This window comes from Otolemur garnettii, unplaced genomic scaffold (genome assembly GCF_000181295.1).
Source record: "Otolemur garnettii isolate 467f Iridium unplaced genomic scaffold, OtoGar3 scaffold00013, whole genome shotgun sequence".
NCBI classification, from domain to species: Eukaryota; Metazoa; Chordata; class Mammalia; order Primates; family Galagidae; genus Otolemur; species Otolemur garnettii.
Window position 1 is genome coordinate 4,028,398 of NW_003852408.1, and position 25,238 is coordinate 4,053,635.

At 43.5% G+C, this 25,238-nt stretch overlaps 2 protein-coding genes across 2 annotated transcripts in view; one reads left to right on the plus strand and one right to left on the minus strand.

Annotated features, from left to right (window-relative positions):
- DNER (delta/notch like EGF repeat containing) overlaps positions 1-25,238 on the plus strand; it is a 328,158-nt gene that overhangs the window by 217,397 nt on the left and 85,523 nt on the right. The window contains exons 6-7 of the mRNA XM_003784881.2: positions 9,463-9,616; positions 21,867-21,980. Coding sequence (XP_003784929.1) covers positions 9,463-9,616; positions 21,867-21,980 — 268 coding nt within the window. The remainder of the gene's footprint in view (positions 1-9,462; positions 9,617-21,866; positions 21,981-25,238) is intronic.
- Positions 16,637-16,864, minus strand: LOC111723601 (cytochrome c oxidase subunit 6C-like). Its single transcript, XM_023510434.1, has one exon. It carries the CDS (start codon positions 16,862-16,864, stop codon positions 16,637-16,639), a length of 228 nt encoding a protein of 75 aa, XP_023366202.1.

The window sequence follows — 25,238 nt, forward strand, 5'->3', positions numbered from 1 at the left end:
TCTGGTCACCTTAATCTTAACTTGTCAGAATGTCTTTATAATGAGACCAAATCGTGCATCTTTAGAAAAGTTTGCTGATGGTTTTTCCTTTTTTCTCCCACCGGAGGTAACTTGAGGAAGGTGTTGGGAAGGGTCTTTACGTATTTTTCAACAAGTAATTTGTACATAAAAATGTTCATTTTCTTAAAGTTTTTTTTCTTACCATTTTATTTTGATACAGCAGAGGAAATCACTAGATGGCTAAATGGAATTTTAAAATGAGAAAGTAGAATGGTATGGTGTCCACTTAAGGGAATAGGCTTTTCTTTTCAGGAAAATTCAATAAAAGATGAATTTTCGGTGACCTTCATTTTTTTAAAAGTCAAGCTTTACTTTTGTTAATGGATTAGAATATTCCAGCAAATAAACACACAGATGTTAGTGAATTGAAGATTGAGGCTGATTCCACGAAAATCTTTTGCCTAATTTTAATCCACTCCAACAGCGCTGAGAACACGTGAGTTGGCAGGATATGGCTGGAAACTGTTTTTGAACATCTCTGTTCTGCCAACCCCATACATCTCGTTTCAGGAAAAAGAGCTTTTACAAAATTCCTTAAAAGACATTTACTTTCTTCTCCCCTGAGGAGTAAAGTAAACTTCAATGTCCTTGGCAGGAAAGAGCAGGACTCTCATTATTGTTACTATTATTTAAAATATAACACTTAAGCCAAAGGAATGAATTCTAAGAATTCATGAATGTCAAGTCTGGAATTTAATGTTGAGATGATATGCAAGTTTCTAAGCTTGCTGCTGCTTCTTTTTATTTTTTTTGTGACAAGCCACCACATTTGCCAAATAAAAGAGCCATTTTATGTCTAAGACTAATGGGAGAATAAAATTACAAACTGTAAGCAATGTGAACATGCTGTTTAAAATGACATGTGTAATGAATAATGGAACAGTATGACCCAGCCACTAGAGAAGAATTTAAAAAATGCAATTCATAGTTTTCCTCTGAGTGCTGTGTTCCCCAAAGAGACAGTAATGTGTTCCTGTGGCTGGGTTCCAGGTGTTCCTATGTGGTCTGGGCTCAGCATTTACTGTTGCTTTTGTATTATATAGGGAAGTTTCAGATAGTCACTTAAATTTTATACCAAATAATGTTTTTTCATCTCTTAAAATACTAAGTATGGGTCTAGTAGAAGCCTAACAGAGCGTGCTGGACTGACCTTCTAGTCCTTTGTAGCTCACCTGTGCTTAACCAGATGCAGACTTGTGCTGTGCTTACTGGGTTTTGTTTGTTTGTTTTACCGGAGTTTTAGTGTTTGTAACATGTAATTTCTGATCCCAAATGACCATCCTGTGGAGTTCTCAAGCCCTGGGAGCTGGGCTAATATGTCCTTAGCTGAGGACTATCAGGACAAGGTTTCTGTGGCCTCGTTCTCCACAGCGTCAGGCCCAGTGCATTTAGGGTGATGCGACAGTCCTGCCTAGAACCTGCCTGAGGCTGTGCAGTTATGTGAGCCGTGAGCCAGGACTCCCTGCCTCCCTCGTGTCTGCTTAGAGCAACACAAGCTCTGGGCAAAGGGGCTGCAGAAAGCCCTTCATTCCTGGAATCATCGTCACAGGTAATTGCTCCTCCATTAGCTGGGAACAAAATGATTCCAGAGCTTTCCAATGATAGGAAATAGACTGATGGATTGATCTGGCCAGGTATAGAGGACTAGCTCAGAGAGGTCTTCTGAGTTGTTCAGAAATTCCTCTCGTCTGGCTGAAGCCTGGGCTGGGTGTACCCTATACATGACCCCAGCATGCTGGGGAGGCTGAGAGGCTGGTGCATCGTCCCTTGGTGTAGGAGTGGCTGAGCCCTCTCTGCAAGCAGACCAGGCTGTTTAGAGGGAAATAGGCTCCACTGTGTGATTCATGTTGTCCATAAGCAGAAAACATGTCGGTCCCTCTGGGCAAGCAGAGCTTTTCCTGGCAGTAAAACTTCACACAGGAGGACTCAGTGATGTGTGGCCCGTGTTCTCCACACCATCCCCCCTGCAGGTGCAATAGTAGATTGATCCACAGGGAGGAGCTGGCGCAGGATGTGGAAAGGGGATTCTGATGTTTCAAAGTTTTATCTTTTTTTTTCTTGGTACTTAGCTAGAGTCTCAAAAATAATACAATTTTTTTATTATGAAAAATTTCAAACGTATATAAAAATAGAGTAATGTGGCACCAACCATGTTCGCATCACCTAGTTTCAAGGTGCTCTTTAGCCTGAGTCTTGCAGTAGTTTGGATATTTAACTATGAATAACTCAGGTGCCATCTGGAGTTAGGCTGACCCACAAGGGAAATTGAAATTAATTATCCTGGAGAGCTCTTTAGCAAGGAGTGGCTTGAATCCTCTCCATTTCATTTTCAGAGGCTCTGGGGCCTGTTAGTCACCTTTTGGCTGAGGGTCGTCCTCCTAATCCTTGTTCCAGGTGTGCATTTAGTATGGGCGTGGGACCAAAGAATGACCGGCATGCTGTTGGAACAAACCCAAGACATTAGAAATAGGCAAGGAAAGGAGAAGACCTGGTACCTGCGAGAATGCTCCTGCGAAACCACTTTTTAAGCTGTCTGTAATAAATTCAGGTCCTGTCAACAACTACCAGGTTATCTATTATGTCTGAGTAACTAATGTCCCACACATGAAGGACCCTGGTTCTGGTAAAGAATTGCCCAGAGTATTGAACTCTCTTCATGAACCATCAGGCACTTTATGTTTAAGAGATACTTTTGACCGTCAGGAAGGATATTTCCTCTCTACCTTGACACCTTGAATAATGTCAGTAGTGTTCTCAAGACTGTGGGAACTCAGAGGCAGTGAACTAAAAGGATAGTCCATAAGCAGAGCTGAGAAAGGAAGCAAGGGAGAGGCAGAAAGGCCCCAGACATCTGGAGCAAGAATGAAATGCCACAGTTGCTGGAGTTATTTTAGAGCAAGGGCGAAGGGTGTCCCCATATAGCTACTGAACCTGAGGCCATCAGGGTGATGTGAGGAAAACATGTGCCTGTGACAGGACAAGGACTTGGAATTAGACAATACAGGTTTCAGCCTTGACCTTATGCTTGCCAGCTGGGACATCTTAAAGGATCTGTCTGACTCTCTGTTGAGTGTGTTTTCAATTCATCAAATGGATCTAGAACTGCTCACCCAGCAGGTGCAGTGAGATGATGTCATGTGAGCAAGCTTTATAAGCAATGAAATCCAGTTTCTAGTTAGGTGGGACTTTTATGCTCATACTAACATCACTGGGGTATTAACAAAAGGTATGCATATTTTCTCTTTTATTTAACAGAGAAAGTAAAATTAAATTATAAATTCTGATTCTTAGAGAAATATAGCTGTTCAGAGAACTCATCTACCTGCAGTGTTTTGTTCATAAACAATTAGACATCACTGAGAGGTAACAGTTACAGAGAATGAGACGGAAAAGGTAAGTTGGGGCTAGATTGCCAAGGGCCTTGCACACCATGCTAGGGAGTTTAGACTTACATATGTATGTATTTGGCTGTATATTTCACAAAGTGTTGAAATAGAAAAATGCAAAAAAATTTCAGAGTCAGAAAATAAGTAAATTGGAAGACCATATCCAAGTTAGAAAGGGGAAATAGTTATATAGATCATAGAGCCGGATATAGTTTTGGAAGCTAAACTTCAAATGGACACTGAGCTTACAGTAGGCAAATCAGAAAGGGAAGAAATGTGTAGTCCCATGATTTGCACCATTGATGAGGACAGCACATCAGTTCTCAAGACTAACAACGCTAGGAGCACCTAAAGGAGTGAATTGTCTTGGGTAAGACTTTATAAATGCAGAAAATGCTGTATGGCATATAGTGTGCTCAGTAACATCCTACTATTAAATGCAGTGTAGTTTTAATGAGGATTAAAGGGTGTTTTTCAGCATCCCTGAGCTCTGTGATGCCACTTTCTTACAGTGCTCTTGACTATTGAGTCAAGAGTGTAAGGTGAAATAGCAACTCAGCAAAAGCAGTTCTTCCTGGGGAGTAAGAGAATCTGGCCCAGGATTCATTTTTCTTATGGTTAGGCATGACTTAGGTATAAAGAAAAACCTTGACTGTGGAGGAAAGTTTGAATTCCATATATGTAAAAATCTTCAAAGACATTGGTCTTTCCAACTCAACTTCGATTGGGATGAAAGCCAACTTATACTGCACTGTAACGCCATCATTTATTTATGTCACTTACCCCACATGACAGGGGTATGTACAGTAGAACATCCACAGCTGACCACCTCCTACATTGATCACCTCCTTAAATTGACCCAATTTTCATAGATTGGACATACATCACACGCACCTGTCCGTAGAGCAGGCCTAGCTCTTCATGTTGACCACCCCCATGTGCTGACAAGTTTGTTACAGTTCCTTGGGTGGTCAGCTTACGGAGGTTTTACTGTATTTGTTGTCCCTCTAGGATGTCACCTTACATAGAACGTGTCCATCTCGTCCACTAGAGTGTAGGCTCCATGAGAACAGGGACTGTATCCTTCTGACCTTCACTGCATCTCTAGCACCCACAATATTGCTCGATACGTGGCAGGCATCGCAAAATGTTTGTCGAATGAATGGGATTAAAGAATAAATGTTGGACAACATCCAGTTCAGGATCCAGTAAGAGCCAGTTATTTTATGATGCTGAGTGAAGACACCTCTCGTACCTGGAAGATCATCTAAGATGGTAGGACTGACATCGTAATGTAGAAACAGAAGAATTAAACAAACCTGGCCTGAAAACGTGAGCACCCAACTCCTGCTCTCAGATGCTGTGGAGATTCCTTACACCCGGGGGTGGGAGGGTGCTATCTGAATAAAATAAACTGCAGTAATGAAATGAGGCGATGTAGTGTAAAGCAACATTACTACGCATAATGCATTTTGGGTCTCTTTTTGGTGTATAAACTACCTTTTCTAAGGTTCTATACCAACCTGGAGTCCTCACAGTAGCCTATAAGGCTAATCAGGGTTTCTCATCTTTGGCACTGTCAGCATTTGGGACTGGATAATTCCCTGCTGTGGGGACCGTCCTGTTCATTACAGGGTGTGTTGCAGCATCTCTGAGCTCTGCGATGCCAGTAGGGAGGTCCTGGTTGTAACAACCAAAAATATCTCCAGACATTACCAAACATCTCCTGGGAGGTTACATGGCTCCCAGCTGAGGATCACTGCCCTGCACAATCTGACTCCATGCCCATGACTCTCTTTGTCCTTTGCTCTCCCCTGCCACCTCAGCCTCTGGGTCTTTCTCAGATATGCTAAGCACGCTCCACCTTGAGTCTCTGCACCAACTGCTTCCTTTGCCTGGAACATCTTTCCTCAGAGACCTCCAGGGCTGCTCCCTGCCCCTCACTTAGACTTTGTCTAATTGTCACCTTCCCGGTGTACCCTGTAGTAGACTGCACCCTCCATAACCTACCTCACCCCTTTCTATGCCCCTTCTCTGTTCTTCTCCATAGTGTTTATAACCTAGTTATACTTGTTCGTTTTGTTTATCATCAGTCGCCCCCCAGTAGAGTATAATCTCCATGGGAGAGTCTTAGTCATTTCTATGGCCCCAGCTGCTAGAACAATACCTGGCACACAGTATGTGCTCAGTAAATATTTGTTGACTGGGTGAATCAGAGAATGTGTGTATGACTGAAACTTTTCTTTTATGTAGAATTTTTCAAAGTAAGCTTCTCATCACTGACTGAGAAACTTTCATTAGTGTACAAATGGAAGATTTGACTTCAAGCTGTTGAGTATCTGTATTGGGTACAGAAATTAATGTCTAAGGATCATCATTCATTTTGTATATACTCACACAATACTTTTCCAAGGAAATATCTTTCTGTAATTTTAGCTAAGCTACTAATTTTAAGTGATTTTATTTTGTCCCTTATGCTGGTTGAGTTAACTAGTCCCAGATTAGTGATATCGTAGGCAGTGAGGTAAGTTTCTCAATGTCAGTATAACAGTTTACAACTTTCAGTGGTTGAACACAGCTTTCTACAGAAAAATATGCTAACAAACATAGTTTCCTGTGATAAGCATCCAGAATCTTTTACAAGTCAATAGTCTTGAAATGATCAAACACTTTTTATACAGGAAGGCTCTTTGTTCTTTGAAAATACACATAGGGGGAAATCTAACTTGACGGATGATGTAACAGAGAAGACACAAAGATTTAACTAAAATTTTATGGTCATGGATATGTAAATATTTTTTAATATCCTTCCTTAACTTACCAGTCATAGTTTAAGAATCAATTCAGTGTTATGCTTTGTCTAAAGCAGTGGTTCTCAACCTTCCTAATGCCACAGCCCTTTAATACAGTTCCTGTGGGTCGTGACCTGCAGGTTGAGAACCACTGGTGTAAAGAAGTTGTTTCGTCAATTTCTTTTAAGATTTCTGCTTAAAATAAAGCAAAACAAAAGGTGTGGCTTCTGTTTTAGCTCTGAATTCAACCTAAGCTAACTTGAAGATATTTGATTTGGGTCTTTTAATAATTTCTTTGCAAAGGCAACATATTTACCGTGAAACCTGCTAGATGAATTGCATGCTAAATGTGTCCCTGAAATAACCAAGGAAATTTATCTGCAATATGGAACGTCTGGATACAAACCAAGTAAATTTTAGAGGACAGCTGCCAAAAGCAATGACATATAGTAATTTATCATGATGTGGCGGCCCACTGTGGAATTGCATGCACTGGGCGTACACAGCATTTCCATTTCAAAGGCAGCCACAAATCTTTGGAGGCACAAAGGGTTCCAGACACGACTCCTGTAAATATCAAACATGCACTCTGTTGTGCATTGGAGCAAGGACAAGATTACTTTAGAAGACAATTCTAGGAAATGGAATTTCCTATTTTAAAAGGATACCTAACAATCCTTGATGTGGCATCTCCCAGCTTCCAGCCACAAAGCATATGCAAACACACACAAGAGGAAAAGTCTCATGACATGATGAAAACCCAGACAGGTCCACAACCTGCTGCAGAAGAAATTTCTATGTACCACAAAGCAGTCTGGGAGATGGTAGAAACAGAAGGCAGAAAGTGTAGTTCTCACTTAAGAAAAAACAATTGTTCTAGTTTCTAAGATATAATGGAAGAATGTGTTCTTAAACTAAAGGAGAATTGATGGTACAGTTACAAGGGCTTGTCGTATGTCCTTAACAAAAGCATATCCTGTTAACACCCCTCCAACCTATATAAAATCTGGCGGTGTGGTCGAGGTGAGAGCTTAGTATTATTGTCTGGCCTCCTGATTGGTTGTCTGAGGATGGGTTGCCTCTCTGCTCACTTCTCTTTCAGTCCCTTACCGGGAAGGGTATCCTCTTACGGTGTAGACTGTGATCTCGTGGGCAAGGGACAGTTTTGTTTTGTTTTCTTTCTTTCTTTCTTTTTTCTTTTTTTTGACAGAGCCTCAAGCTGTCACACTGGGTAGAGTGCTGTGGCATCACAGCTCACAGCAACCTCCAACTCCTGGGCTCAAGCGAGTCTCCAGCCTCAGCCTCCCAAGTAGCTGGGATCACAGACACCTGCCACAACGCCCGGCTATTTTTTGGTTGCAGCCGTCATTGTTGTTTGGCGGGTCTGGGCTGGATTCGAACCCACCAGCTCAGGTGTATGTGGCTGGCGCCTTAGCCGCTTGAGCCACAGGCGCCAAGCCTCTTTTCCTTCTTTTTAAAGTAGGCTATTTGAGGGAGGAAGTGGGGAGAGTGAAGTGGAAGGCATTAGAAGTATAACTGCAAATAGATCCAGCCATATTAAACTCATTTTATGCAATGACGTATGTGGATGTTTCTTCTGGGAACGTAAGGTTGAATCAGTACTAGGACATCTAGGCATTCAGTTCACGTAGTAATAGGTCACAAGGGAAAACAATAGATGGTTTTGATAGGAGCTTAAATGGCATTTTATAAAATTCAGCCATCACTTCAGCATTCTGCTTAGTAGTAAACTCTACGAATATCTCTTTGAGGTCAAAATTATTCTAGATGAGCCGTCATTGTCACCTTGAGAACAGAAGAGAAGAGAAGGTGACATTACTGTTACTTGTACTTAGATGTGGATTTTATTTGGGTTTGTGTTATGTAGAAAACTTGAGAGTCAACTAAAATCCCTGACCTGTAGTGAAAGCTCAGTGTGATGAGTGGTAACAAAACCCTGTCATCCTCGATGTGAGTGACCACCAGCAGCAGGTGTGATGGGCATCACAAGAGTGTGGTGAGGAAATATCTCAGGACCAGTAGTACAAGGAAAATCTAATATGCAGGAGTAAATATATCAAGAAATGTGCATGAATGCTAAAACTCAATTGAGAGACAAAAGCATAGTAATGGAGAAGAATGGACCACCCTTTCGTCTTTCGGGAGGTAGGAAAGCACTGGGTGGTGTTCCTGGGAAACGGATGGAATCCCGGGTTGATAACACTTGGAGAAGGTTATCAGCAGGCGGCTGGGCCCAGGGAGAGGCAGGGAGGTTGAGGGGACAGTGGCTGTGAATGGTAGAGACGGAGCACCTGTCAACATGCCAGGCTGGGGGAGAGAGCTGGAAAAGGCCTTTTGTCTGTGTCTTGTTTAGGTTTTTTCCCTGTAGTTGTAAGGTTTGCTAACGCCATTCTCTTTAACTTCTCCTCCTGTCCTCAGGAAAATCCTTTGTAACGCTCCTCCCTGCTCTGCACAGGCTTTGGAGCAGACCTGCGTCTCTGCCGGGCATGTCACTACCATCAGGCCAGCACTGGGAAGGGAGCACGAAGGCCCAGTTTTATTTAGATTTTACAGCTGCCTGAGAAGGAAGCTTCAAATCAAATTCAGTTCTCCGTGTCTGAGTTGTGGGCCTGTGTTACGATAATGGTTGCTTGAATTACACTCTTTTTTATTTTCCCTTTTACTCAGGTAATCTGTGTGGCTGTCCACTGAGAGCAGGTCATACGGTGATTTAGCAAATTCTCTCAGTGCTCTAGGAGAATGGTCTGAGCAGGGCGTTTGATGATGTTTTTGTTGCAAGTGCTGTCTGTGTGGCAGGAGTTTAGCCGGTTGGAGTGACACCTCATTTAATGGCTGTAGCACAATCTGTCTGCTCCAGCAAAATTGCCGTTTCATGTCTGGTCAGCAAAACTTCAATTTTAGCTTAACACAAGTTGTTCTTTCCATATCTATTTTAGGGCAGATTGAAAATGGTTGGGATAAATATGAATAAATACAAAAATAAATGTTTGAAATTAAACTGTCAAGAAACTCAAGCTATTTTTTTTTTAAACTACAATTTGAACCAGATTATGACATAAGTGATCTGATGACATTACTCAGGGCTGGTTGGCATCATTATAAAAAAAGAAAAAGGAAGTGGCCTTTTCGAACTTTGGGTCTCACGGCCCAAGCAGACGTTTGAGAGACCCCAGGTAACGTAAGCTGTATTTTTTGTGTCGTAGGCAACTTTTTCCTGTTCCTGTGAGGACCAGTACGTGGGTACTTTCTGTGAAGAATTTGATGCTTGCCAGAGGAAGCCCTGTCACAACAACGCCACCTGTGTTGATGCGAAAGAAAAGCACGACGGGAGCAATTTCACCTGCCTTTGCCCTGCGGGTACGGTTTATGCCTAGTTCGCGGCTGGGAGGTATCTCTGCACACACTGTGCACTTGCGGATGAAGGACAGTTAAGCAATCCTTCGTCCAACTGTTGGATGAGGCAGCTTCACATCGCATTTGATTCTGTCAGTCTGTGTTTTCTGTAATCTGGGAACGGAAGAAGCGAGTGCACACGGGATGAGCAGCACGTCCCTGGCCTGCTTTCTGCCGTTAGAAGGCTTCCATTCTAGCATTCCACCACTTGTGTTCTGGGAAGATGATATTCTTGGTCAAGTAGAGGCCGGGATGTTTAAAAAACAATTCCCCGAGTATGTACTGAGCGTGGGCTGGCACTGCGCTGGGTGATTATGTTAAGTAACTCAAGAAAAATCTAGGCTAAACTACACAAATGGTTATGTAAAACCACCTAAACCTCCCATTTACGCGACTCTCCTTCTGTGCATGTATGTTCTTTAGCCCAAGTTCTTGGTGCGTTGCTCTCCACAGCGGGGGAGTCTTCAGCACGCCTTGATTAGTACAGGGTGTTCTTGGGTGTCTGTGAGACTTTGAAATCCTCAGAGCACACTGAGTGACTCTCAGAACGCCGTGGACGTGTGCCCGTGACCTTCACGCTCTACCGATTCTTACTTCATTCCCTTACTGCCCAGCAGAGTTGCTTATAAACCCTTCAGGAGCTAGAGTGGCGTTTTACCAGTGAACATTTTGTATAGCTGTTTCAAAGCAGCTTAAAAGGAAACACCACATTCTTCTTCTTTTATTACCAAAGAATGTGCCAGACTGACAGCTTTCCTCTTTCCATCTTATCTTTTTGCCAACTTTGGGCACCGTGTGGGGTCAGGATAAAGTAGGAATTGGGGATGGAGTGACGTGCTAAGTACTCTGAGTGAGAAACAAGAGATGCCAGGTCGAAGTTTAGGAACTGAGAAGTGAAAGTTGTTCATCTATTCCCACCCAAACTTCCTCCAATCATAGGACTGGGTCGATAGTTGGCATATTCTTTCCATACCTTCCATTGTCATTGTGTGTGTGTTTGTGTGATTTTGTGTCTGTGTGTGTCGGCATGCACAGAGTTGACCACCCAAGGGACTGTAACCAGCTGGTCAACACACAGAGGTGGGCAACACCAGGTACTAGGCCCTCTGCACTGATGCATCCATGTGGCACATGCCCACTCTATGAAAATGAGGTCAGCTTATGGAGATGGTCAACTTCAGAGGTTCTGCTGTATTTCTCTTCCAAGTCAGTTGGTTATTTTCCTACAGTTTTATAAAAAATGATTATATTATGCATATTGTTCTGTAATGTGCTTCTTTTTTCTTTCTTTTTTTTTTTTTGAGACAGAGTCTTACTATGTTACCCTTGGTAGAGTGCTATGGCATCACAGCTCACAGCAATCTCAAATTCTTGGGCTTAAGCAATTCTCTTGCCGTAGCCTCCCAGGTAGCTGGGACTACAAGCACCCGTCACAATGCCCGGCTGTTTTTTGGTTGCAGTTGTCGTCGTTTAGCAGGCCCAGGCCAGGTTCAAACCCGCCAGCCTCAGTGTATGTCATGGCTGGCACCGTAACCACTGTGCTACGGGCACTGAGCCTATAACGTGCTTTTTCTAGTGTGTATCTGTCAGTAGAGCACAGACATCCTCCCATGTCAGTACACACGGAGCAACTGCATTCATTTTAACAGTCACATAGTGTGTCTCCCAGTTTGTATCTCCAAGTCAGGGTCCCCTCCAGACCCATTTCCCTAGAAGCCTGTGTGGCATGTCCATTTAGGTGTCCCAGGCCACCTTCTGCTCAGTCATCCCCAAACTGAACCCATTGTGCCCCAGCCACATACAGCTCATCTTCCTGTGTCCCACTTGTTCCTATAGGCCAGATGTCTACAAGGTGTCTGGGTGCCTCCCTCTCCCTCCTGATCCGTATTCTTTTTGTCTCCAGTGTTCTCTGTTTTACCACCCAAGGCCACCACTCTGCAGCTCCCCTGCCAGCACCCCCGGCCTGCCACCCTGGCCCCTTGCCTGTCTTCCTGTGATAGGCTCCCACCTTTCTCCATCCACTCTCAATGCTGCTCCACCCTGGAACCAGAGCAACCATTCCAGCTGTAGACCCTGGGACTCCCAATCATAAGAGTCAATTTCTTATATTGAATCTCATCATTCATTTATATATATATTGCTTCTATTTCTTTGGAGAAGTCTGACTGATACAAATTTTGGCACAGAAGAGAGGTGCTTCTGTAATAAATATATACACGTGTGCAAATGGCTTTGCGGCTAGGTAGTGGGTAGAGGGCGACAAAGTTGTGAGGTGTGTGTTAGACATGTGGGTGGAAAGGTCAGTTCTGCGGAGGGCTCAGAAGAAAATGAGGAACATATTATTGGAAACTGGAAACTTCTTATAAAGTGGCAAAGCACTGGGCTGAACTGTGCTCTAGTATTTTGTGGAAGATAGACTTTGTGAGTGATGCCACTGGCTATTTAGCTGAAAAGATTTTTAGGCAAAGTGATGAAGGCCTGGATCCTCTTGACAGCTTATATAGGAAAATGCAAAAGGATAGTGACAAATTAAAACAGAAATTAAGCAAAAGGAATCAGAACTTAAAGATTTAGGAAATTTTCAGTCTGTCCATATTGCAAAAATTCTGAAGAGAACATGAAGGGTGGGACTGAACAACCATTTGATAAAGAGATTGGGGGTGTGACTCCTGGGTCCCAGGAGTGGAGACGAAGTTGTACAAGCCAAGAACTGCCGACTTGAACTAAAGGGGACAGAGGAGGAGGAGGGGATAAAGGAGGCTGTCAGCCCTCTTGGGATCTACAAGATGGAAGACAGACCTGCTTAGGTACGAACGTGAGCTGTTCTTCAAGGAAAGGGGAGAAGCCCTCCCCCCCCACCCCAGGTGACTCACAGGTCATCAGGGCTGTCCGTCCTACCACAGAGGTGGTATCAGCCCATGTCTATCTCAGGTCCCAGGGCCCGAGGCTGTCTCCTCCTTGTTTCAAAGCTGGGGGTGGGGGGTGAGGGAGCCTTTCAGGTATCAAGGGGCCAGGAGGACATGGCCTAGTGTCTCCAGGCAGAGCATTGAACCAAAGAGGATTGTTCTTGAGTGTTAAGTTTGATTGGAACTTGCCTTGCTCGGGTTTTGGACTTGCTTGGCACCTTTCATCTCTTCCTCCCTTCCCAATTCTCCCTTTTGGATGGGGATGTATGCCCTGTACCTTTCCCACTGTATTTTAGAAGCCCAGAACTTGTCTGGTTTTACATGTCCACAGCTGGAGATAATTTGCCTCTGGATAAATCATACCTGGAGTGTCATTCACATTTGGCCTTGATATATAGATGAGAATGTGGACTTTAGATTGGATCCTGGAATCAGTTGAGACTTTGGGGGATATTGGGATGAAATGAATGCATTTTGTATGCCAAAAAGGACATGAATTTTGGAAAACCAGAGGTGAAATACTATGGACTAAATTGTGTCCCCCCCCCCCCCAAATTCATATATTGAAGCACTAATCCCCAATGTGACTTTTCTGGAGATACAGAATTTAGGAGGTAATTAAGGCTAAATGAGGTATTAAGAGTAGGGCCGTAATCTGAAAGGCTTGTAGAATAAGTGCTTAAGAGATTCCAAGATCTCTTTCTCTCTCTGCTATGGGAGACACTGCAAGAAGACAGCCCTCTGCCAGCCAAAAAGCCCTCCTGACAACCTGACCAAATGGCACCCTGATCTCAGACTTCCAGCCTCTAAACCAGGCAGCCTCAAACGGTGGCCCATGGGCCACATGCAGCCCGCTGGGTGTTTTTGCTGCCTCTGCCTGTCCTGCTTAGCAGCCGACTCGTCCCAGGGCCTGCAGTCCGGCCCTCCAACAATCTGAGGGACAGTAAACTGGCCCCCTGTTTAAAAAGTTCGAGGACTCCTGCTCTAAACTGTGAGCAAAATGCAATTTGGTTGTTTTAGCCCATCCAGTCTGTGGCATCCAGTCTGTATCTCCCAAGCTTATTCAATCTTTTTAATTTTATTTAAAAAATAGCATATAGTTTAAGGGCATAGAATACCTATATTACAAATCATAAATCCCACCCAATTAGATTTTAGATGTGGACTACATTTCTAACTGGTTTTCCATGGAGCCCAGTGGAATACTGTTTGCTTCAGAGCAAGGTCCCTGGAGACCCTGCTTATTGCCTGACGTTACATGAGCCCTTCATGCCAAAGTCAGGGGCAAACCTGGTGCATCTGCCCTGGACCTAGACCCGTACCTGTCCCACTGGACAGGGCCCAGGAATGCAAGCGGTTGGTTGGTTCTGTTGATGGTATCTCCAGCAGGTGGCCTGGAGCCTGGCACACTAGGTACTCAATGAAAATTTTCTGAATGAATAAATGAGTGAGGGAATAAGATACAATTCTATGAGCCATACCGGTGTATCTATAGTAGGGCTCAATTCCTTAGCTTCTCCTCCCTTTTCCTTCTCTCCCTGGGCTTTGCCCTGTAACAGTGATCGTGTTATTTGCCTTTCACATCAGATGGTGGCTGACTTGAGGGCTGCGACTGTTGTATTACGTTGGTCTTTATTTCCCCATCACATCAGTGCTAAGACCCGTCCCTTGTAGAGAGTAGTCAGGTAATGCATTATTAAGTTGAAATTTAACTTCTCTGATCAGAATTCATTTTATAAAAGCTTTCTAATTTCAAGAATGTAATTTTTCTTCAAAGTAGCTATTTTTTTTTCCCTGAAAAGAATAGCTCTGATGATACATGTTTGGAACCACCACTGCCAAAATATTATTAGCATTATGCAAAGCATTTTCAACTTCAAACCACTACATTGTTCCAACTAATTGGTGATTTCAGCCCACTTTTTAAAACTCGTCATTTCCGAGGGAGGTGGGGGAGTGTCTCACATGTTCCCACCGCAGCTCTTCTCCTTCACACACGCAGTGAGTAAGTGTCAACGCCTTTGTGCTGTCACTGTGAAATGGGTCACCTGCTCTTAGAATCAAAGCCTGGTTACATTTGCTGTGAGTTCTCAAACTTAGCCTTTTTCGACGCAGGTATCGAGTGCACAAGCAAATCATGAATGCCATTTTTAAAAGGTGGCCTGGGTCAGAGTTTCAGGCTGGCAGAGACTGTGGAATGTGCCTCTGTGTGTGAAGCATTGGTGTCTCGGTGGGGCTGAGGGGCTAAGGTCATACAGCCTGTGAAGGAACTGGGATTCGGGCCCCTTCACTCTGGGTCCTTCTTAGAGTCCAGGTCTAGGAGTGTGCTTCACTGGGACGCGTTAACGTTTGTTATGAATAGTTTGGGAGGTGTGGTCTATGAATGCATTGCCATGGTGTCGTTCCTCCCTCCCCACACCGGAGAGACCACCAGTCGGGGTTAGACAGGGGTGGAATAAGGTTGAAATGAGGCACATCAGGGTTTCAATCTGTTCTATTACATCATGTGATCTTCTGACCTTTCTTAAACCCTCTTTGAGTTTCCTCACCTATGAAATAAGGAGTTGTTGCAAGGGCAATTCATTCATTCAACATTTATTCACTGAATGTCCACGATGTGCCAGGCATTTTCTGGGTGCTAAGAATACAGCTGTGAACAAAGCAAATCCTTGGGCCCATGGAGGGAGAGAAATAAACTGTGTACATATGTGTGTGCATTTGAGAAAGTGTGTCCATGTATGTTTGCATATATGTGTGTTGTGTTTTCATGGGAAAGGACCAGGTACTGATAGTTGCCATGAAGAAAAAACTAAAACAGGGTAAAGAGATAAAGAAAAATGGGAGTAGGATTATAGATAGGGCATTAGATAAAGCCTCCCAGAAGGGGAAATGTTAGGGAAGAGACCTGGGTAAAAAGGGCTCATGAACCATGTGAATATCAAGGGAATAGTATCCCAGGCAGAGAGAATAGTTACCTGCTATGCATATGTGCTAAGGTCTGTGTTTGTGTGCCCCCCAATTCATATGGTCACTTAGGCGAAGGTATTAGAAGGTAGAACCTTTGGAGGTGAGGGCTCGAATCTCAGGAAGGGGTTGGTGTCCCAGAGAGCTGCTTGCTTTGTCTGCCATGTGAGGACACATAGGAGGTGCTGCCTATGAGGAACTGGCTCTCCCTAGCACCTTGATCTTGGATTTTTCAGGCTCCACAATAGTTGGTGATACATTTCTGCTGTTTATAAATTACCTCGTGTAAGATACTTTATTCCAGTAGCCTGAAAGGACTACGTGCAAAGGTCCTAAGGCAGGAATATATGCGGCCTGTCTGAGGAACACAGGGCCTGAGAACCAGCAACAAGATGTGAGCTAACATGGATGCCAGACGGGGCCGTGGAGTATGGATAGAGGGAGTGACAGGAAACCATGAATGTGTGACCTGAGTAGGGCCATCTGAGTTCCTTCTTAAAAGGATCTATGTAGAACTTGGAAGGGCAAATTGGGGAACCAGTTAGGATACTGTTTACTATCCAGGCAAGAGATAAGGATGGCTTGACCTCTGAGGCACTGGAAATACTAAAAAGTTTTGAATTTGGACTATATTTGAAGGCAGCACTGATAACACTTGCTGGAGTGGTGGGTGGCATGAGTGGAAGTGGTGAGTGTGCATAGTTCCAAGGTTTGTTATTAAATAACAGCTTTATTGAGATATAACACATATACCACTGAAGTGTACAATTCAATATTTTTAGTCTGTTCAGAGTTGTACACCCATCACCACAATCAATTTTAGAACATTTCATCACCCCCAAAGGAAACCTTTACCATTTAGCAAGCACTACCTGACTCTACCCAGCCCTGCACAAGCTCTGATCTGCATGCTATCTCTGTGGATTTGCTGGTGCTGGACTTGGCATGTAAGTTTTGCTATCAGATATGCAGCTTGTTTGGACAGCTTCTTTTTTTTTTTTTTTTTTTGAATTTAATAATAGTTTATTTATCACTCATATTGATAGCTCAGGAACACAGGTCAGTGACAGATGTCTATGTAAATTAGCCCAAAGAAATTCTTTGTATTTCAAAATTATTTGATGCTCTGAAAGACACCAGCCTTCCTCATCTCCTCAAAATCTTTCATAGAATCATAATTTCTGTAGAAATCTGCATATGCCTTCTTTCTTGGTTCAGCCACAGCAAACTTATAGAAAACTGCAACCCCCAGGGATACAACAAATGCTCCAACAATATGAATCCACAGGCGCCTGGCCAAGAGGCCACTCATCTGAGGTTTGGCCAAAGCACTGGAAGCCATGGTAGTTACTGTCCTTGATGGGTTGCCAACCTCAACGCTGGACAGCTTCTTGAATGTAGCTTAATGTTTGCAGGGATCCTCAGAGTGCAGACTCTATCAGCACCGCCCTCCCCATGTCAGAACTTCATCCCCTGTATCTGTACTACATTTCTTTTTGTTCTGTGTAAGTTTCCACCGTGTGGCTGCCCATATTTTGTGGGCCCACGTGTCTGTTGGCCCACGTTTGGATTACTTCCACCTTTCAGCTGCTGCTGCATGCCGTGCAGCTGAGAAGCTCACCTGGTGTAAGGGCTCCAACTCCAGCCTCCCTCTTGGCCCCTCGAGGATCATGTGCTGCCAACCCCGTGGCTCCTTTCCTTGGCCACGGTCTCGTCCCCTCCCCTCTCTCCCCTCTTCTTGTCTACAGGAGTCCATGGTCTTCACGTTCTTCTCCGTCTCAAAGCCAGTTTCTCAGATGAGCAAGACTGTGGTGCATGCTGTTGAGGGTAGAGTAGTCCTTTTTCCTTCCTAAAAGGACATGAGTATTTTTCTTTTTTAAGAACTTAAGGGAATTTAGTAAGAGAATGGAGTTACATTATAAGATTTTTATTTCTTTTTCTACAGGCACCCACAACAATGCCCAGCTTTTTTTTTTTTTTTTTTTTTTTGAGACAGGGGAGGGGGACAGTAGGTAGGGGTATCTCATTCTTGCTTAGGCTGGTCTCAAACTCTTGAGTTCAAACAGTCCGCCTGCTTGGCTTCCCAGAATGCTGATTACAGGCATGAGCCCCCACACCCAGCACCTGGGGGACTTCTTAAACCTCAGGTTGTCAGGCCCTGCCCCAGAGTTTCTGCTTCAGTGCATCTGGGATGATGCTGGTCAATTTGCGCTTGTACCAAGTTCCACTGGCCTAGGAACCACACTTTGAGAAATTGCCTGTTGAAAACAGATATAAGACAAAATTGGCATGTTATTTGCAGTTTTAAAATCTGTAAACTCTATGTTCTTTCAGAAAATATGGAGCCACTTAGGACATGCCAGGCATAGCACACACATAAATGTGGATTCAGGGGTACACTCGATAGAAATTGTGCCTAGTGCTTGGAGTTGATCTCATTCAGTCTTTACAACTGCCCTGGGTGCTAGCTATATCCATCCTCCTTTCAGCATGAGGGAAATGAAGGTCAAGGGCATCCCCTCAGCACTCACTCAGCTGGTCATTGCATTGCCCTTTCAGAGGGGTCACTCTTCATGCCGTTGTCCTTTCCACCAGGTCCCTTGTAAGATGTGGTTACTTTTCCTTCTAACCTTGAGATTAATTTTCTAATTCTGCATCATGCTTTTCCTTTTATTACATATTTCTGTTTTAGTTATATTTTATTGATTGTCTTTTACAGATGGGCTTCATATATCCTCCTCTCTTTGTCTTAAGTTTTTAAATCATGTTTGTGTTGGTCCAGATGTGTTTGTTTTCTTCCTGCCAGTGAATCTTACTTTTTCCCCCCATTCAATAATGTCTGCCTTCTGTCTTTGAAATTGGATGCTTCTGAGACCAAATGTCTTGTTGGTGCTCAGATTCCTGATTTTTCTTGCTTTGGTGTGCTAATATTAGGCACGCCATCACAGCAGCAGTGGCTGAGGCCCTGGTACTGGCTACTTGGGTCCCCCGGGGTCAAGCTGAGACTGGTGGGCTCTCTCAGTAGCACTGAGCTTTCAATCCAAATCCAGCAGCTTCCCCTCAAGGCACAGGCCAGTCTATTAAAAGACCAGGAGAGTTAAAAATAGCTCTCAGCACAATTCCCACCTTGGAGGCTTTCAGAACAGCTCTCCAAAGAAACAATTACATTCTACCTCACAGAGCCAAAGCAATACAGAAGAATATATACATTGTTTTTTTAATTTCAGTACAGGAATCATGAAATAAACATCTTACATAAAAACAATTGTTGGGGGAAGGAGACTGTTTTAAAAAAACACCACTGATCAATTCTCTTGTTTTTTTGATAGAGTCTGACTCATTTGGCCAAATGCCATTGATCTTTGGAAGATTTTTGCTTCTTTTGAAGGGCATAGGCAGATAGATAATAATATGTGTGCGTGTGTGTGTGTGTGGGGGGGGGTCGGACTTCTTGTTGGAAATCCAAAGAGGCCACTCCGATACAGCTTTCTCTAAGCCATTCAAACATTCACGGAGAGACAGAGCCATTATCTCTCTTCAACACTAATAAATTTTAAATTACATTTTACACCTAAATACAAAATAATATAAAATCCAATAGTCCAAGTCTATATTAGACCCCATGTAATCTGTTAACACCCACGGAATGGATTTATAGTTAGATGAGTTTCCGTAACGGTGTCTGGTCATCTTTTACTCTTAGTCCCCTTCACGACTCAGCTCTCTGCTGGGCTTCACTTCCTGTCTCACGTAAGACACTTTGTCTAACACCACTGCGCAGGGACAGATGGCTTTCAAAGCTCCAAGCCTCAGTTTACTGTGCCACTGGGAAAGGGTCTTTCTCATACATCCTGAGTCACAACTATTCTTACGTCATTGTTACAGTAGAATGTTCTCCAAGGAACCAGCAAAACTTCCGTGACTCCTCAAAGGAGAGGTCAATATTTCTAATAGTCATTTGTCTTTAAACCAGTTGTTTAACTCATTCATTGAATGTCACAATTGCAAATTACTCAGTCAAATAATTGAGTCAAAGTTTGAGTCAAATAATTTATTTTAAAATGGTCATTAAGTTGCTAGGGGTTATAATTTTATTTATTTGTTTATTTTGTCTTGCCTCAGCCTCCCAAATAGCTTGGACTATATGCACCTGCCACAACCCCCAGCTATTTTTTAGAGATGGAGTCTCACTCTTGCTTAGACTGGTCTTGAATTCCTGAGTTCAAGCAATCCACCGGCCTTGGCCTTCCAGAGTGTAAGCATTACAGGTGTGAGCCACTGCGCCTGTCTAAATGCTAGGGGTTATTATAAATATTCCTAAGGATCCTGACTTTGGAATTGTTCTGAAGGTGTCGTGTCTCCACTTTGTAAAGGAGCCGTTTTTCTTTAAGGGAAGGTGTGAGGTCTTGGGACAAAAACAAAGGTTTTTTTAATTAGTATGAAGGACGGTGGTCCCACTGACTTGAAGTAGGATTTTTCAACCCTGCTGTCAGGGGTGTTTTGGGCTGGTAATTCTTTGTTGTGGGGACCATTCTGTGTCTTGTAGGATGATAGCAGCATCCCTGGCCTTTGCCCACTAGATTCCAGTAGCACCCCCAGAGATGTGACAATCAGTGGTGCCTCCAGACATTGCCAGGTGACCCTTGGGGGAAGAGTCACCCTGGTTGAGCACCACTGATCTAAGTAAGGGTCTGGGTAAGGGCTGGCACAGGACAGGAAAGGAAGATTTCTGTTTCTGCTTGTAGATTTGCTGTCTTGCAGGGACCTGCTGGAGGTGCCGAATGCTAGTTGGAGAATAAGGTTGAAGTTCATCTTCATATGGTTCTATCTCTTTCTAAAGTTGAAAGTCTCGTACCACTAAGGGAAGATCTTTATTATCTTAAGCTAACTGGGGTTCTGGACACAATGAGTTAGAGTTGGTGCTCAGAGGACTGAGGTTGTTCCTGGGACAAGGGTTTGGGCTGTCTTACAAGGCCTGGGCACCCAGGGCAGGCGATTCTCCTCACATCCCAGTGAGATGAGCACCCACAAGCCAGGCCTTTCTGTTACTGCCATCTGCAATGGAAAACTCTAAGGTCACTTACTCCAATGGGCCTGATTCCACAACTCACAGCCAGAGACGATGCCATTACTTAGTTGTTCTGATTTTACTTGTAACCCCCCTAACTTCCCTCCCTGCTTGGATGAGCTTAGCATTTCTTCAAAGTTGTCTTAAGACATTTTCTAGTCTGGATGGAGTTGAAACCTATTCTTAGTAAAGTATCACAAGAATGGAAAAGCAAGTATCCAATGTACTCAATACTAATATGAAACCTGTAGATGAACTAAGAGAAGAATAATAGTTCAGAAAATCATGTTTTTATGCAGCTAAAACCATCCCAAAATGAATAAGTAAAATGTTTCTAAGTGTTTCTATTGATTATTGATTAAAAATTTCTGATTGGAATTATCTCCAGAGTTATCGATAGTCTTGTCACTCAAATAACGTAACTAAGGACAACTTTTATTTCTCTATCTTATGTCTTATATATTCCAAACCTTTATTACCATTTCCCACTTAAAAATGAGAAACATATTAGCATGTTAATTTTTTAAATTTGTCTCTTGGGGAGAGCTTTGTTTTCAAAACTGATTTTAAAAATCTGGAATTTATTTAAAGCTCTTTAACTGCACAGGTGTTCCAATAGATGTCCATCCTTACTGCTGATTATACATGTATGGTTATGTTACAACTGCCATGGGATCTCTCCTTCACAGACAATTTAAGAGAGTTGGATTTGTGACTCAAATAAGTATTAAACACACCTTAATGTGTTTGGCATTATATGTGCCTTGACCTCTTTATTTTTAAAATGGGAACAGGGCACAGAATGAACAAAGATGGGTTCTTCCAGCTCTAAAATATTATAAATTAAAAAATTGAACACACAAGATATTTCCCTTGTGGTTTCTATGTAGGTATTGTGATGACCAAGGGGGTGTGGCCTCCATCTCAGTTCAGGCAGAGCATTGTAAATTCTTACATCAGAAGACTTTCATGGGACGTTGGTTGTCACTCAGCTTTGGAAGGCTCTGATTGGTATTTCAAGATAAAACACACATCTAATGCTAAAGACGAATGTCCTTTTGCAGTGAAGATTTTTGCCAAGTAAATTATTTTTGAATGATGATTCTCAAAACGATGGTTTTTAAACTATCATAATTTGTAAACCTGAATTAGATCAAGGAGTATCTGGGAGACTTTAGCTGAAGGCCTTCCTTGGGTGGGTAGCAGCTGAGTCCATCAGCTCATGGGGTGGCGTGGAATAGCATGGTTTATGAAATGTACATCTTGTTTTATTCAGATTATACTGGAGAGCTTTGCCAATCCAAGATTGATTATTGTATCCTGGAACCGTGCAGAAATGGAGCCACGTGCATTTCTAGTCCCAGTGGATTCACCTGCCAGTGTCCGGAAGGTAACTCCCTTCTGTCCTTTACTACGGGAAGACCTTTTGCTTTCCATTTTAAACCATAAACTAACTTGGTTGGCTTTGTACTTTAAATTTCTAAGAAACTCTACTGGTTCTTAGAACTTCCTATTCTGTTCCATTAATAAAACAAAAATGGGTAATGCTTCTTTTTTTTTTTTTTAAAGCTATATGCTGTAGTAGCTTAAAAATTATGTTTAAATATTAGACATGATCGAGGGATTTCTGTTATTTTTATTTATACATTTTAAAGGAATAGCTATAACAAAACAAGGAATTTCACTTGTTTAAATTCCTATGTTGTTACAATTATTTGGTTTTTGATACCAGTTCACAGTGAAACATTCAACTTGAAGTTTGTCTGCTTTTGTTTTGAAATCAACCTTATAATGTCTTAGAAAGTTCAAGTCACCTGGAGAGCCATTTTTAGGGCTGCTTTTATTTAAAAAAAATAAAACAAAACAAAAAACAGTTTTACTGTCAGCTTAGTTTTACCTGAAGAAGCGGAGAGATAAGCACAGCTATCAAGCTGGTGTTCAGGGAATTATTTTATACTATGAGGAAGTTTAGTTCTCATTTCTGCTTGAGGGGATGTTATGGAAGGGATTACGTTAAATCTTTATTGTTGTAAGAATAACACGATGTTAGGTTTTTCTTTTTTTTAAACTGGCATGTAAGCTTCCTGATCCACAGAAATGACATTGACAGCTACATAGAGTCACAGCCTCTGCAGAGATTAAATGTAGAGCCTGAGTGGATGAGGGGACATCTCCCTACTCGGTGACCCAAGACAGCTGGGATGGGGAGAGTGGGATGGGTGTTGAGAACCCGTGCTGGGGCTGGGAGCTGCCCTTGTCATCGGCAGCACCTCACACTAATATTTTGAAGGAGTGGACCTTGACTAAGGAATGCAGATTCTCATTTCCCGGCTCCCTGGGGGGCGGCCCGGCAGTGGCCCACCTGAGTTTCCTCCTCCCAGGCTGCGTGTCCTGGGCGTGTGTTAAACATGCTTGTCCAGTCCTGCTGTTCTCTCTCCACGTCTCCTTTTGCAGGGTGGGCTCCACTGTCTTAAACAAGTGGGAAAACTTAGAGACATTGCTAAGGCCTGACGACCAAGCGGACAGCACCAATGCCCACTCCCCTGTAGTGCCCTCTGTGTTTCCCAGAGCTGTGTCACAGCCTCCCTGAGTGCGTTGCCACCTGACTCTGCTCGAGGCCTTGCTGCTTAGTCCAGGGCAGGCTTCAGAGTCAGTCATTCTGGATGAAATGGGATTTTCCTGAAAGAGCTTTAGGAACTCCAAAACACCTTATTATTGTTGCTATTAGAAAGTTATAGTTAAAAAAAAAAAGTTATAGTGAGACTCCAGGATAATTTGCCCAAAATAGCAGTGGTAGTAAAAGATAGCCCTTGAACTAGAACCCAGGACTTTTGCTGTCGTTCACGCTTCCATTTGCAATCTTCAGTAAACATTTGCTGAGCGTTTCCCCAGTGCTGGGCACTGAGCACAGGACATGATGCTAAGTGAGGCAGAGAGGGCCCCTGCCCTGGTGCACACAGGTATGTAGTTAATGCAGGGATCTGTGTCTAGAGGATGTACTAAGGGGCTCTGCTGGCCTTGGGGTGCTTGGAGACACCTCCGCGCAGAGACCTTGAGAGCAGAAGGAGGGGGTGGTGCTGCGGAGAGGGGCTGAGCTAGAGGATTAGGGGTGGTGCCCACAGCAGGTGGGAGGTGCTGGGCAAGGCTTGCAGGGCTGGGGGACCTTTCACCTTCATCCTAAAGGGGAAGGAGTCAGAGACTGAGGTCTGAAATCTGGGCTCACCACTTCTTAGCAGCTTTGCCCACAGGCAGGTGACTTCATACTGTTTGTCTTGATGTTTTAATCTGTAAAGTGGGGGCAATGATAATGCCTACTCCATAGGGTCAGTGTGGGGGTTCAGTGAGGCGATGTGGATAATAAAGTACTTAGCAGCATGCCTGGCTAAGTGCTCAGTACATACCAGCTGCTTTATTATTTCCATAACAGTGATTACTGTTAAACCATTGATAGTTTTTTAAACAGGGGACTTTGAACTTTTCATTCTGGAATGATGTAGCACATAATTTGGAGAGAGATAGGGTGGGAACAGGAGGAGTTCGGGGACTATCCCAGACATCCAAGAAGTAGATGTTGGCTGCTGGGAAGAGAAGGAAGAATTTGGAAAGGAGAGAAGCTGACAGGTGTGGGAGAACTTTGCAGACCAAGTGGAGGGTGCCTAGAGAAGGACAGGGTGTGCAGAGTGAGGTGGCAAGTTCAGGCTTCTGCCCCTTTGTAGTTGGTTGTGCCGTTCATGGAGAAGCAGGAAGATGGAGAAGTGTTCCGCTTGGGACATGCTGGCTTTGAGAGACCTTGTGACATTCAAGGGAGATGTCAGCTGGGCAGTTGCTGTTTGAATCTTGAAGCCTGTGCCCAGTCTAAAGACAGACTCGTCTCTACAGATCAGTGGGATTGTCTAAGGACACGCCTCCTTAATCCAGTGGCAATCAAGTCCCCTGTGCTGCCTAGATAAAGCCTAGCGAAAGTGCAAAGCTGTGGAAGTAAAAAGACAAAGGCGGATCTCCCATTACGAGGACTTTCATTCCGAGGGGGACTGTGAGGTGCGAGCAGTTTAGAGAAGTCACCTGAACTGCTGCCTCTCAGCAGAGCATATTACTGGGGAAGCCACTTTCAAAGCGGCGCCTCCCACTGGCCCATTCTTAGAGTGCTTGTTCTTATAGATTAGCAGTAACTCATGTTTACAGAGCACTCTGCACTTTGGAAAGAGCCCGTGTCTCCAGGATCCTTCTCACTCAGCCACAGCGTGAAAGCAGGCTCAGAGTGTCTCAAAGCCACAACGCGTTCTGGAGTTCTGAGCCAGCCCTGCACCTTGCTGGCCTCCTTTGCAGCTTCTCCCTTCCATGTTTGAGTTGATTCTGTCCATCGTAGGTCCTTGCCTTGCTCTCTGCAGGAGGGAAGTGTATTTCATTCATCTTCTTGCCCCGCCTACTCTTAATACCTTACACATGGATCATGTTTTATGTTAATTTAGAGTTGGCAAGTAATTCAATTATAAAAGTCAACACTCAGATATCACCCACTACGTCTACTAATTTGATTCTCACAACAATCCTATGAAGCACACACTATTAATATTTCCACTTAACAGATTGGAAAGCTGAGGCAACTTGACTGAGGCCAGCTGGGCAGAAATGGAAACCGTGGCAGGTG

Excerpts from the sequence above, each read along its gene's own strand:
- LOC111723601 (XM_023510434.1), bottom strand. The coding sequence starts at position 16,864 with ATGGCTTCCAGTGCTTTGGCCAAACCTCAGATGAGTGGCCTCTTGGCC.